Source organism: Arvicola amphibius, chromosome 1, assembly GCF_903992535.2.
Source record: "Arvicola amphibius chromosome 1, mArvAmp1.2, whole genome shotgun sequence".
In the NCBI taxonomy this organism is placed as follows: domain Eukaryota; kingdom Metazoa; phylum Chordata; class Mammalia; order Rodentia; family Cricetidae; genus Arvicola; species Arvicola amphibius.
Window position 1 is genome coordinate 111,617,849 of NC_052047.1, and position 13,252 is coordinate 111,631,100.

A 13,252-nucleotide genomic window follows, 5' to 3' on the forward strand; every position below is an offset into this window, starting at 1 on the left:
AGAATCCAAAATGATTGAAAAACATGGAGGATACAAATTCAGCGCTCCAGTTGTGCCAAGTTCTTTCAATTTTGGAGGCCCGGCACCAGGGATGAATTGACTTTCCACTTTGTTTCCTGCTGTGTGAGTGTAGTGAAGAGCTTGTGTTCCTCCTAGTAGTGGTTCCAGAGCCGGTTCATGTTATCTACTAACTGAGAAATAGATGGACAGAGACCCCAGCAGGTGGGAGCTGATCGTGTAACCTGGCGCTGGACGAGAAACTAGAGGGGTCTGGGGAGGGGTTAACTTGGGGGGCTATTTTCTTTATTTTTTGAAGAAAGTAAGATCCTGACTCTGAAGCTTCAAGAGACACTGTGGAATTCTGAAACGAGGGGATGTCATGAAGGCAGCTTTTCTTTTTCTGAGGAAAAAAATAGGCATGGGCTACAGGACTATTTAAAATGTCTCATTTACAGTATAAAGTTCAAAGGTAGATGTAATTCTTACACCTAAGTATTTGTCCGATTTCTGTCTCTTCCTTACCATTGGGTATCCTTTATGTGTAAATAAGATAAGGTAATCAGATAGCCTTATTCAGTCTTTATCATTTTCATTCATCAGATTGTTCCTATGTAGATTGGACATTTATTGTAGCACTACATAACTGATTTTAAAATCTGTAAATGAATTAGCACTTTCATATTGAAACAAGCCTGCTAGCCTATGTATAAAAGCAAAACTGTTTGCTGTTTATAAAAAAAAAAGGGATGTAATGGGGTGGGGGGGGCGGGTGATTTCAGGTTAATTATTAATTTAAAAATGAACTAGCAATTTTGTATCTGGTGACTTTGTGGTGCACTCACCTCTGGTAGTGACTTGAATTCGGTATGTAAAAAGGGGTTAGTGATGTTTCATTGCTGCTAAAAATGGCAACTCCCTCTGTCCTTTTTGTTCCTTAAAGCTCTCAGTGTACAAGTGGACATTTGGACACAAGACCTTATGTAACAAAGGTGATATCTGAAGCATGTAAATTGGATATAAAAATTCTACTCTTAAAGAGTTGATATAGCGTATGGCTAAACATCTATATATGCAATCTATTAAAAGAACTTAATTCGGCAATTATGTCTTGATCTGATTGCAATTTATTCCTAATTAATCCTGTCCCCGTTGACCTGTTTTTATCCTGTACCAGAAAGAGTGCAAAATGTACTTAATAATAATACCTGCCCGTTCCCCTTTCCTCATCTCTTCTACCCGCCTTGATTATGGTATTTTTATCCTAACTGTAGACAGAAGGCACATGGTTCCCTCTAAAAACCACTATTGATACCACTGCAGAAACAAGCCAGCAACAACAGGGTAGCGAGGTGGGCTTCTCCCCTCTCTTCCTAAATAAATGCATGTTCAAAGATAAGCCTTTATTGATCTTAAACATCTGTCAGATGACTCATACATTGGATTATTTTTTATATACATGTATACACAATATTTCAAATTGAAAGCAACATCTCAGTGGATTCAAAACTACTACATACTGTTGTCTAAAACAAAATTTATAAACTGTACAAATGAAATGCACATATTGATATTTAAAATGCATAATTAAGAAAACCCTTTGGTGTTGTGTTTTTCTTGTATACCAATATTTAAGCCACTAATGTTGGCACTGTTAGGTTTTCTATTTTAACTCTGAGGGAGTGAATGTATTTTTTAATTTAATACTAAAGTCTTGGCCAACAGAAAAAGATGTCTAAATGTGTCGGTACAAACTTAATCAAGTGTGCTTCTATTACTGTCTCATAGTTGGGCACCAAGTGTATACCCTAGGTTGCTTAAGGAAATGTCACTATTCTATAAAATCAATAAAATAAAAATGGAGTAGTTACATATGCAACATTGAATACAGGGGGAGATACTGAATATTAACATCGTCTTTTATGTTTTGCACCCTAATATCTATTCTTTTTAAATTTTCAGACTTCACTGATCTTTGAATTGATCCAGGTTACCGGAAAACCATATCTAATAAAGGTTTTAGTTAGTCCCATACACAGAATGAAAATTCTCATTTGGCGAGTTTTTTGTTTCAAGAAGATGTATTGGCATATCTTTAAGAACACTTACTGTCAGGCACACCTTTAATCCCAGCAATTGGGGGGGGGGGGCAGAGGCAGGCGGATCTCTGTGGCCTGGTCCACAAGAGTTAGTTCCAGGACAGGCTCCAAGTTACAGAGAAACTGTCTTGAAAAAACCAAAGTGAAAAAAAAAAAAACATTTACTGTCAAGTCATCCAGTCAGCACTCTGAAAGTAGAGCCAGGCAGAACTTTTTTTATTCAAGGTCAGAACTATTAACATGGAGAAGCCCTGACTCCAAATCCCCCCTCCCGAAAAAAAGCGCATATTCTTGCAGAGGACCTGCTTTCACCCGCCACTCCAGGGTGGCTCACAACCATCCCTCATTTCAGTTTCAGGGTGACTCTAATGTTGTCTTCTGTCCTACTGTGAACTACAATATACAAGGTAGAGTATTGGTCACCCTTGGTATAATATGATATATACTCTGCTTTATACACTAATTACAAGAACTGGGTCTCTGAAGGTTAAGTATATTGGCTGCTTTTCCACAGGACCCAGGCAGGTTCAATTCTCAGAAGCCACGTGACTCACAAGCACCTTAACTCCAGTTTCAGGGTATCTGACTTCCTCTTCTGGCCCCTTTGGGCACTGCATGCACTTGGAGGCTAAACCACATGTATACCTCAAATAGAAATTTACAAGGAATATACTTTTGCAGGTGTTTAATGACCTACTAGGGAGGCATTGAGTTCAAGGCCAGCCTGTAAGTTACAGGAAGCAAGGGTTAGAGACCCTGTCTCAAAAATACCCACCCACGATTTTAATGATGGGGGTTATGATCATCTAGAATGAAACTTAAAATCACTTGAACACTAAATAAATGGAGATCCTGTAAATGGAGATTATATTACAAAAAAGATAGTTTGGGGTTTTAGAAGTAATTTTTTAGTTTTAGAAGTAATTTCTTAAATTTTTATGATTTACTTGTATGTAGCTCTATGTACCAAATGAGGTCAGTGAGGTGTGCCAGCTCCCAAATAATGAACAGACTATAAAGGTTGGCCTCACCTCAGCTTATACCTCTCACTAGCTTTTATAACTTAACTCATTTATTTTCTGTTGTGCTGCCCGTGCTGTTTTCCACTTTTCTTCCTCTCAGTCTCCAGAAGCCCTACCCAATCTCTCTGCCTAGCTGTTATCCATTTGGCTCTTTATTAAGCCAGTTAGCATAAAGGAATATACCACAAGTGTCAGCTCCCTAAAGCTGGAGTTCAGACAGCAGTGAGCTCCATGATGTGGTTGCCAGGAATCAAATTCTGGTTCCCTGGAAGAACAATTTGTGTTCCTACCAACTAAGCCATTTCTCTCGCCTCAGATTTTCTTAAATTGGGGGGGGGGGGGGGTGGCTCTGTGTGTGTGTGTGTGTGTCTATGCCCCTCCTACACAGTGCCCAAAGAGATGAGCAAAGGGTGTTAAATCTTCAGGAACTCAACAATAAGGGTGCTGAGAATTGAAACCAGCTTTTAACCTGATCCATCTCCAGCTGCAGAACACAGGTTCATAAATTCTTAAATACCTAATAGTGCTTTTCCGGAGGCTTAAGAGAACTAGGATGTAACTGGCTAGCTAAAGTAATAAGTTAGTGGCACTAGAGGCTCCTTACATTTGAGTGCATCATGAAATGTGAACAAGGCAGCTCAATACTCATACACTGAATAAATCATATGTGATGAGGCGTATTTCAAAAGAGCTACACGTTCATAAAAGGCCAGAATTACTCTCCTATAGCAATGTCAACCACGATTTTTTAAAAATTGGGTTCTCTTAAACCAAGCAACTAGGATAAAGGATCTTCCTGTACCCGTTAATACTACAATGTACTCCTTTAAGTTGATCTACATGCAGTCCTCATACAACCCCGACCAAGAATTGACAGATTTATTCAGTTTGAGTACACAAAAGCGACCAGAATATCTGAAACAAGCTTGACAGTATAGTGGTACTGGTTTTGGTCAAAGAACAAAGAGCCACAAAAGAAACCTTATAAACAGCCATGATACAAATACTTAGATGCAAAGGTCTCTCAGCTCACATATCCTAAAATTAAATGGATCAATGATCTCTAATCTCTAGAGATAATTTTAGATTAGACAAAGCAGAAACAATTAGACAACTAAAAATTTATGGCTTTGCCAGTCATGTTATATATATGTACATTATAAATCTGGCACAGTCTCAGGTGCTTAGCAAGTTTTTTGTTTTAATTTTATTCCTTAGAGAATTTAGTACAGGACTGAAAACCTGATAGATTTAAATAAGGTAGCCTAATCCAGTGTCATGTCCCATTTTTCTCAAGGGCTAAAGAGTAATCACAACTTTGCATTCCTGTGAAGAAAGCCCAGGTATATTGCAATTCCAAGTACTTCTAACGCAGGGTTCTCAACCTGTGGGCCATGACCCCTTATTGGGTCAGACTGCCTTTCACATTGGTCATGTATGACTAGCAGAATTACTGTTATGAAGTATTAACGGAAACGATTTTATGGTTGGGGTCACTACAACTAATAAAGGATTGCAGCGTTAGGAAGGTTGAGTACCGCTGCTGTAAAGAATATTATATTGGCCGGGCAGTGGTGGCGCACGCCTTTAATCCCAGCACTCAGGAGGCAGAGGCAGGCGGATCTCTGAGTTCGAGGCCAACCTGGTCTACAAGAGCTAGTTCCAGGACAGGCTCTAAAATAGCTGCAGAGAAACCCTGTCTCGAAAAACCAAAAAAAGAAAAAAAAAGTATTATTATATTGTTCAGAACCAGAAATGGTGACACATGCCAATTATTGGCCAGATGGAGGTAGAAAGACCCTGTCTAAGGACAAAAAAAGGTGGCATACACCTGTAATGCCGGGATTTGGGAGTTGGTGCCTGTTGGATCATTCTTTCAGGGTCGTTATCGCCCACTACATAGCAAATCTGAGCCACAGAAGACCTCTCGAGTCAAAAAAAAAAAAAAAAAAAAAGTTATGTTTAAAAGCTCCAAGTTCTATTCCCTTTCAAATGGCATTTGCGTATCAATTATGTAGTTATGCCTAACTGAAACGACTTATACCCAAGTGGAATGATGTTGGATCTGGTGGCACACAGACTTGTACTAGCACTCTTCGAGGCTGAAGCAGGATGAGCAAGTTTATAGCATGGACTATACTGCAAAGCTCAGTCTCAAAAAACGGGGTGAGGGTAAAGAATATGTAACACTCAAGTTTCAACTAGATTCAGTTACAAATGTAAATATTTTCTACTTGTCTTTAACATATTTTTACTTATTCTTTTATCTATTCCATCCTTACCTGAAATGCAACAAACTGAATAAAATGTGCTACTGCTGGTTATCCTGTCTATTTTATTGGAATAAAAACTGCCAACTCTATTTAACTGCGTACACTGCCGTTCACGTCATCTTTACCGAGTACAGCCTGAAATTCCTCCTATTTAAAATGATTTTCAAAAGGACTGGGTCGAGAGCACCAATAAACATCATACCCACACGCCACAACTAATGTCTCAATAGATTCAAAGAGCACGACGGATGCTTTCTCTATCCTTCAGTTCGGACACAACAGAGACGCCAAGTCGGTCGACAAGTTCACGGACAGTCTCCCAGCGGAAGCGCGGCTCCGCCGGAATTGCAGAAGCAGCAGAGAGCGCAAATTTCCCCGCACGGCCGCGCCCTGGGACGGAGAAAGGGCAGACAGGTCCGGAAGCCGGTGCCGCCATCGGCGACAGGGACAGAAGAGCCCCAGAGCGAAGGCCTCGGCCAGCTCAGAGCCCCTGGGGAGCGCGTGGGCCCCACGCCGCCCTCCGTCCCGACGGAGTCACAGTCGCCAGGAGCATGGCGAGGCCCATCCGTAAGCCCACGGGATCCACAGCCGCCACCTCCGTTCTGTAGGGAAAATGGCGCCCATCACCCCATTTCCCTCCCGGGCAATCAAAAGGACCAACCTCCCTCCCTCGCTACAAAATGGCGCCTCCCGCTGGGGCCCCGGACTCGGCATAATTCCCTCGTCGGCAGGGTGGGGTGGTCTGGGACGGGCGGTCCTCCCAGCCAGTCAGACACGGAAGCTGTGATGCTGCACTTGGCGCCAGCCACTCCGGCGCGGGGCGGAAGCCCGGTCTGCGATGACGCACAGAAAGTGGGCGTGGTCGGCGGCGCCTTCCTGCCCCTCACGATATGTCGACCAATAGAGAGCAAAAGTCTCCCGGTGAGTGACGTAATGGCAGCCCAATGGAGGCTAGGGGCGGGCTCCAGAATTGCTATGCGGGTTGCGGGGCCTGGGGGCCGGGCGGCTGTTTCCTGTCCTGGTGCATGGTGGTCGGACGAAGGAATTGTTGGAAAATTTTCTCGGAGGTTCGTATATAAATGTGTTTTTACCCAGTGTGCATTATTCTCCGCCCGGCCGCCGCCCTCAGCGCGACGGCGCGGGCCCACTCGGGCCCCGGCTCTCCCTCCAGCTCTGCTCCCGCCGGGCCTGCGGCCTGGCCGAGCCCACGGCCGCCTTCGGAGCGCAGCCTGGGCAAAAGCGGAGTTTATTAATAACCCAAGGCCGCCACTCTGGGGCGGCGGAGCTCGTCTCGCTGAGGACGCCACCTCCCCCCCTCACGCCGCGCCACGCCTGTTCCCCTCCGGGGGCCACTAAGGGGAGGGAGAGCGAGAGGGGAGGGTGGAGCTCTCGGGAGCCGGGCGGCTTAGCTCTGTCTGACCTTCCGAGCGGAGAGCGTCCCCAGGCGCGCCGTGGCGGAGCTCGTCTGCCTGGGCCTCCGGGCCTCAGTTCACCGCAAGGACCGGCAGGGACGCGGGCCCCACGGCTGGGGACACCGCCCGCACATCGTACCCGGGTTTCTTCCTATTCTGATCGTGGGCATAGTTGTTCTTTTTCACAATTTTTCTTTAAAGGCCTCTGAGATCTAACATCGAATATTCAAAAATAGCCATTTGTCATTTCCGTTTGCTTTCCTTTTGGCCAAATGAAAAAATGGTTTATAGTAGGACTTTTGTTCACTTTTTTATTAACTTTTTCCCTTTCATTACATGTAATGAATAGAAAAGAATACCACTGCCCACCTATTATTTGTTTAGAAATACCCAAATCAGCTGGCATAGTACGTTGGAAATGCTAAAAATTGCAAGTTTCATTGTATTGTTTGGTTCTTAATTTTCCTAGGAAAGATGTGTTCTGTAGTAGGCAAAAACCTGTGTAACACTTTTATTCTAAGTATATGTTGTGAAGTGTTTGAGACTACAAATCATCAATAAGCATATATTTAATCCTGATGTTTTGACTATTTGGAGGTTTAATCAACTACAAATATTCTTTCCTTTTATTTGGAATAATTTTATCTGTACTTAGTGCCTTTGTATATAATCCCAACATTCAGAGTCTGAGACTGGAGGAGTACCCCAATTCAAGGCTACCCATTATTGCATAGTTACAGCTAGCTACACACTGTAAGGTACTATCTCAAATGAATTAAGTTTTTGACAGAATTCACATAACTTCAAATTCACCTTCCAAAATATAATCAAAACTTTGTAATCTTCACTCCCAAAACTGAGATAGGAAAAATTACAAATTCATGGCCTTCTTTGACTACAGATTGAGTTTAAGGCCAACCTAAGCAACCCAGTAGTGAGGCCCTGTCTCAAAAAAGTAAAAAGCGGGTTGGGAATGTAGCACAGTGGTGGAACATACTTACTTGTGAGGTAGAAGGCCTTAAACTTAGCCCCTGAGACTGCAGATGAAGTCGCCATGCTAATACTTAAGAGTAGAGACAGGAGGGTCAGGAGTTTGAGGTCATTTTTGGCTACATATTGAGTTCAAGTAAAGCCAGCCATGGTTACACTAGACCTTGTGTCAGGGAGGAAAAAAAAGCCAACTAGCCTGGGAAGGCGGTGCATGCCTTTAATCCTAGCAGCACTCAGGAGGCAGATGGATCTCTGAGTTCAAAGTCAGGGCTACGCAGAGAAACCCTGTCTCAGAAAGAAAATTATTATAAATAACCTGTCTGGCCTGGAGTACAAGGAGGACAGAAGAAGGTGTCGGGTCCCCTGGAGCTGGAGTTACAGTGATTGTCTGCTTCCACGTGGGTGCTGGGAACCAAACCCAGGTCCTCTGGAATAACAGCCAGTGATCTTAACCACAGAGCCATCTTTCCAGCCCTCTAAATAGACATTTTTTTTCTCTGTGCATGTGTGTGTGCCACACTGTACGTGTGGAGGTTAGAGGACATTTGGATGGAGTCTCTCCCTACACCATGTGGGTCCCAGGGAGTTAACTCTGCAAGGTTTGGCAGCAGGCACCTTTCCCTTAAGTCATTGTGCTGATCCTCCAGTCACAGAGTTTTATGGCTCAGGTGTAATGTCCTAGTCACGGAACTGTGTTCACAGCTAGGTGGCACCCATATATAATCTCGGCAAGTGGGCAACAGAAGAATGTTTGCTGCAGGTTCAAGACCAGCCTGGGCTTTATAATGTGTTCCAGGCTAGTTAGCAGGGCTACATAGAAAGACCCTTCCTCCAGAAAGGGGAAAAAGAATGAGATTGCATGTACCATTTGCACATTTACACTGCTAACTGCAGGTATAGGGGTTCTGAGTTCCTTATCTTTGCAACTTTTGTTTGGGGTTTTTTTGTTTGTTTTTTTGTTTGTTTGTTTTTGAGATGTTTCATTTAGTCCTAGCTATTCTGTTTTGTAGGCTAGGCAGGCCTTGAATTCACAGAGATCCTCCTGCCTCTGCCTCCCAAGTGCTGGAATTAATGCCCAGCCTTCTTTGCCAGTTCTTATTTCTACAGTCTTTTGTTCTCTTCTGAGACAAATCATGCTATGTGGTCCATGATGCACTTAAACTTAGCATCCTGCCTGACCATCTGTATGCCACCACACGCACAATGACATTCTGTTTCATCATCGCCATCCTATTGAGTATAGAGTAGTGACATCTCTGTGGGTTTGGTTTGAATATCTCTGATTGCTAGTGAAGTTGATCATTTGTTGATCTTAGAAGAAACGTCTGTATACTTTCCCTATTTAAAAATTGGGTTAGGGCTAGAGAGATGGCTCAGAAATTAAAGGCTTAGGCTCACAACCAAGAAGTTAAATTATGTGGTGAGTTATGAAGCTTGCTTATGTACTTTTTTTAGTTTATTACGTGCGTGTGTGTGTGTGTGTGTGAGAGAGAGAGAGAGAGAGAGAGAGAGAGAGAGAGAGAGAGAGGAGAGAGAGAATGAGTTTGGGTGCTCATGTTTGTTAAAGGACAAGTTGTGATAATCACTTTTCTCCTTCCACTGTGTGAGGCCTGGGACTTGAACTCAGGTTGTTAGACGTAGCTACAGCTCAGTGGTAGAGCACTTATGCACTTATCCTGGATGGATCCTCTGCAGTGGGGTGGGGGGCAGTGATGGGGTGGAATATTGAAAGTCTCTTCTACATTATCTTAGTCCTTCCTATTCCTGGGAAGAAATCTTGATTTTTTTATACACATGCTTGCTTTGTTATTACATAAAGTTTTCAAAACCCGGGTGTAGTCATACCAGGCGTACCCCGCTGCCACTTGCTTTTTTCCTCCCTATATACTTTGGACACATTTCTCACCATTTTATGAAGATCTCTCTCCACTGCTGGCTGAGATCAAGCCCACCATCCTGCAGATGGTAGCCAGGAGCTCTAGAGCAGAGCTGTGCCGTGAGAGGTGGTTTCCTTTTACTCTCTCATGCTTCATTTAGTCTTTTTGATGGACTTTTAGATTGTTGATAACTTTTTCCTACATACAAATAAATATGGTATCATATAACTAATATATAATGTATATCTGTCTATTGCTGAGTTCCCTCTCTGGAATGTATGTCAGTTCCATAGGAGCAATAATCTTAACTACTTTCAACACCACCTTTCATGAAAGAATTCTCAAAATGCAAATAATGTTCTGTTGAATGTTATTTATTTCAGGAAGGTCATGCATTTGTTGCAGTGCCTGGGTGGAGGTCGGAGGAAAACTTGAGGGGATCTTTCTCCGTCTCCTCTGTAGGTCCCAGAGATCCAATTCAGGTTATCAGGTCATTAGTGGTTGGATATCTTTGTGTTTGATTATTCTGTGGTTGCATGTGATATCACATGCCTTTAATTCTGGAGAGACGGAGGGGATATCTGAGTTCAGGCCAGCCAGGGTTGCATAGTGAGGCTGTATCTCAAAAAAGCGAAACAAATAAAAAGATTCCTTGTTTTAATTATGTGTATATCTATGGGTCTATATATGAGTGTTGTTCAGGAATGCCTGTGGAGGCCAGAGGCGTCCGATCCTCTGGAGCTATAATTACAAGCAATTGTGAGCTGCCTGATGTGGGTGCTGTCAATTGAACTTGGGTCTTTTCCAAGAGCAGTTTGTACTTTCTTAATGGCTGAGCCTTCTCTTTGGCCTTCATATATCTTTTTAATAATTAGTACCAAGTTGTCCGATTACAGTGTGAATTTTTTTAACCTCCACACTAATTTTTTTTTTTTTTTTGTTTTTTCGAGACAGGGTTTCTCTGCAGCTTTAGAGCCTGTCCTGGAGCTAGCTCTTGTAGACCAGGCTGGTCTCGAACTCACAGAGATCCGCCTGCCTCTGCCTCCCAAGTGCTGGGATTAAAGGCGTGCGCCACCATCGCCCGGCCCCTCCACACTAATTTAATGTCCAATTTTCATCATGTCTAGCTCTGAAATGATCCCCCTTTTTTTAAATTTATTATGTATACAATATTCTGTCTGTATGTATGCCTGCAGGCCAGAAGAGGGCACCAGACCCCATTAGAGATGGTTGTGAGCCACCATGTGGTTGCCGGGAATTGAACTCAGGACCTTTGGAAGAGCAGGCAATGCTCTTACCCTCTGAGCCATCTCTCCAGCCCCCCTCCTCCCCTTTTTAATGTTTTTTTGAGACAGGGTTTCTCTGTATCTTTGGAGCCTGTCCTGGAACTAGCTCTTGTAAACCAGTCTGGCCTCGAACTCACAGAGATCCACCTTCCTCTGTCTCTTGATTGCTGGGATTAAAGGCGTGCGCCACCACCGTCTGCCCCCCCCCCCCCCCCGTTTTTTAAAGACAGGATTTTCCTGGAACCAGCTCTGTCTATAGGGCTGACCTTGAACTCACAGAGATCCACCTGCCTCTGACTCCCCCCAGTGCTGAGATTAAAGGCGTGGGCCCCATCACTGCCTGGCCTCAGTGATTGTTTTTAGTGAGAAAACAATATATGTCTGGTACATAATAAGAAATGATAAATGGTGTGGAAGCAAAAGATTTGTCTTGTTTGGTGCTAGGAATTGAACCCAGAGTAGTGTGTATATTAAGCATTTAGTTATGTGAACTCAATACCCTGTGCTCTTAATTTGCTAGAAAAGTAACAGCCCACCTCCCCAAACTTTTATGTCAGTGAAGAATAGTCGTTATGAATAAATGTTGACCTAATAAAAATTTACAGATGTGAAAAATGCTGTAGAGTATAATTTTAGAGATCATTTCTGTAGTTTATTAGAAATTGGGCTGGTTATGATGTAGGTGACTGCACTCTCCCACTGATCCATCATCTCTCTAGCTCAGCTTTAAAGTCTTTGTCTGCACCAGGGCCTGCTTCAAGGTAATGGTGGCACACACCTTTAATCCCAGACTCGGGAGACAGAGGCAGGTGGATATTTGAAATCAAGACCAGGCTGGTCTATAAAGTGAGTTCCAGGACAGTCAGGGGCTACACAGAGAAATTCTCCCTGTCTCAGAGAACCAAAAAAGAAAGAAAAGTGGGCTAGGGAATCTAGCACAATGGAAGAGCAGTTGTCTTAGCATGTCTAAGACCTGGAAAAGCTTCAGCACCAAACACACAAAAAAGATGCCTTGATATAGTTTACTCAAAAAAAAAAAAAAAAAGAAAAAGAAAAACCTCAGTGAATACAGTGTTATCTCTAATAACACCACTAAAATATAAGTGAGAAAATGGACAGCAGGCAGTAGAGAATAAAAAGAGAAGGAATTTGATTCGTTAAGTGATTGAGAATCATCTTTCTCTCTTTTCTTCTCTTCTTCCTTCCCTCTTTTCCTCCCTCCCTTCCTTCCTTTCTTCCTTTTTTTTCCTTCAAGACAGTTTCTCTATGGCTCTGGTTGTCCTATAACTTGCTCTGTAGACCAGGCTGACCTCAAACTCAGAGATCTACCTGCCTCTGCCTTCTGAGTGCTGGGGAAAATCATTTTTTCTTAACTTTAAATTTTATATTATAATAAGAAAAATGTAATAGTGTAGAAAACAAAGTAATTGGGCATGGTAGCATGTGGCGTATTCCTTTATTAATCTCAGCACTGGGAAGTATAAGCAGGTAGAGATCTGTGAGTTTAATGCCAGCCTCATCTACATAGCAAATTCCAGGATAGCTAGGGCTACACAGGAACCCTGTCTTGAAGGAAAAAAATATATTTTTGGAGGGTATTTGTGACAGGGTTTTCTCTATGTTGCCCTGGCTGTCCTCTGAATTTCACTGTGTAGCCAGGCTGGCCTCAAAACTCAAGAGATCCGCCTGCCTCTGCCTCCCAAGTGCTGATTTTATAAGGCGTCTGTCTGCCACCACTGCCAGGGGATTTTCTTTAGTTTTGTTTAGTGTATTCAGATTTTGCTTGCTGTTACTACTTGTGTAACTTGGTGATGCAGAGGCCAAGTAAGAACATGTTGGATCCCCTAAAGCTGGAACTACAGGTGGTTGATGAACTGCTTTATGGGTGCTGCCAACTGAACCCAGGTCTTCTGCAAGAGCAGGTAAGCACTCTTAATGGAATGAGCCATCTCTGTAGTCCTGAAAAAGAAAATTTTTTTGTTTGGTTGGTTGGTTTTCTTTTTTTTTTTCTTTCTTTGTTTTTTGAGACAGGGTTTCTCTGCAGATTTTTTTAGAGCCTGTCCCTGGAACTAGCTCTTGTAGACCAGGCTGGCCCTCGAACTCACAGAGATCCGCCTGTCTCTGCCTCCCGAGTGCTGGGATTAAAGGCGTGCGCCACCACCGCCCGGCTTGGTTGGTGTTTTGAGACACGGTTTCTTTGTGCCTGCCCTGGCACTAGGTCTATAGACCATCCTGGCCTCAAAGTCACAAAGATCTTTTTGCCTTTGCCTCCCAAGCGATTAAAGATGTGTACCAC

The 13,252-nt window shown here is 43.2% G+C and overlaps 2 protein-coding genes across 3 annotated transcripts in view; both read left to right on the plus strand.

Moving 5' to 3' along the window:
• The window catches only part of Ipo7 (importin 7), a 40,966-nt gene extending 39,373 nt beyond the window's left edge, over positions 1–1,593 (plus strand). For both annotated transcript variants that reach the window (XM_038329088.2, XM_038329094.2), the window contains exon 25: positions 3–1,593. In XM_038329088.2, coding sequence (XP_038185016.1) covers positions 3–100 — 98 coding nt within the window. In that variant the 3' untranslated portion in view covers positions 101–1,593. The remainder of the gene's footprint in view (positions 1–2) is intronic.
• A 7,671-nt stretch (positions 1,594–9,264) lies between these two features.
• The window catches only part of Znf143 (zinc finger protein 143), a 34,821-nt gene continuing 30,833 nt past the window's right edge, over positions 9,265–13,252 (plus strand). The window contains 1 exon segment of the mRNA XM_038331251.1: positions 9,265–10,160. Coding sequence (XP_038187179.1) covers positions 10,038–10,160 — 123 coding nt within the window. The 5' untranslated portion in view covers positions 9,265–10,037.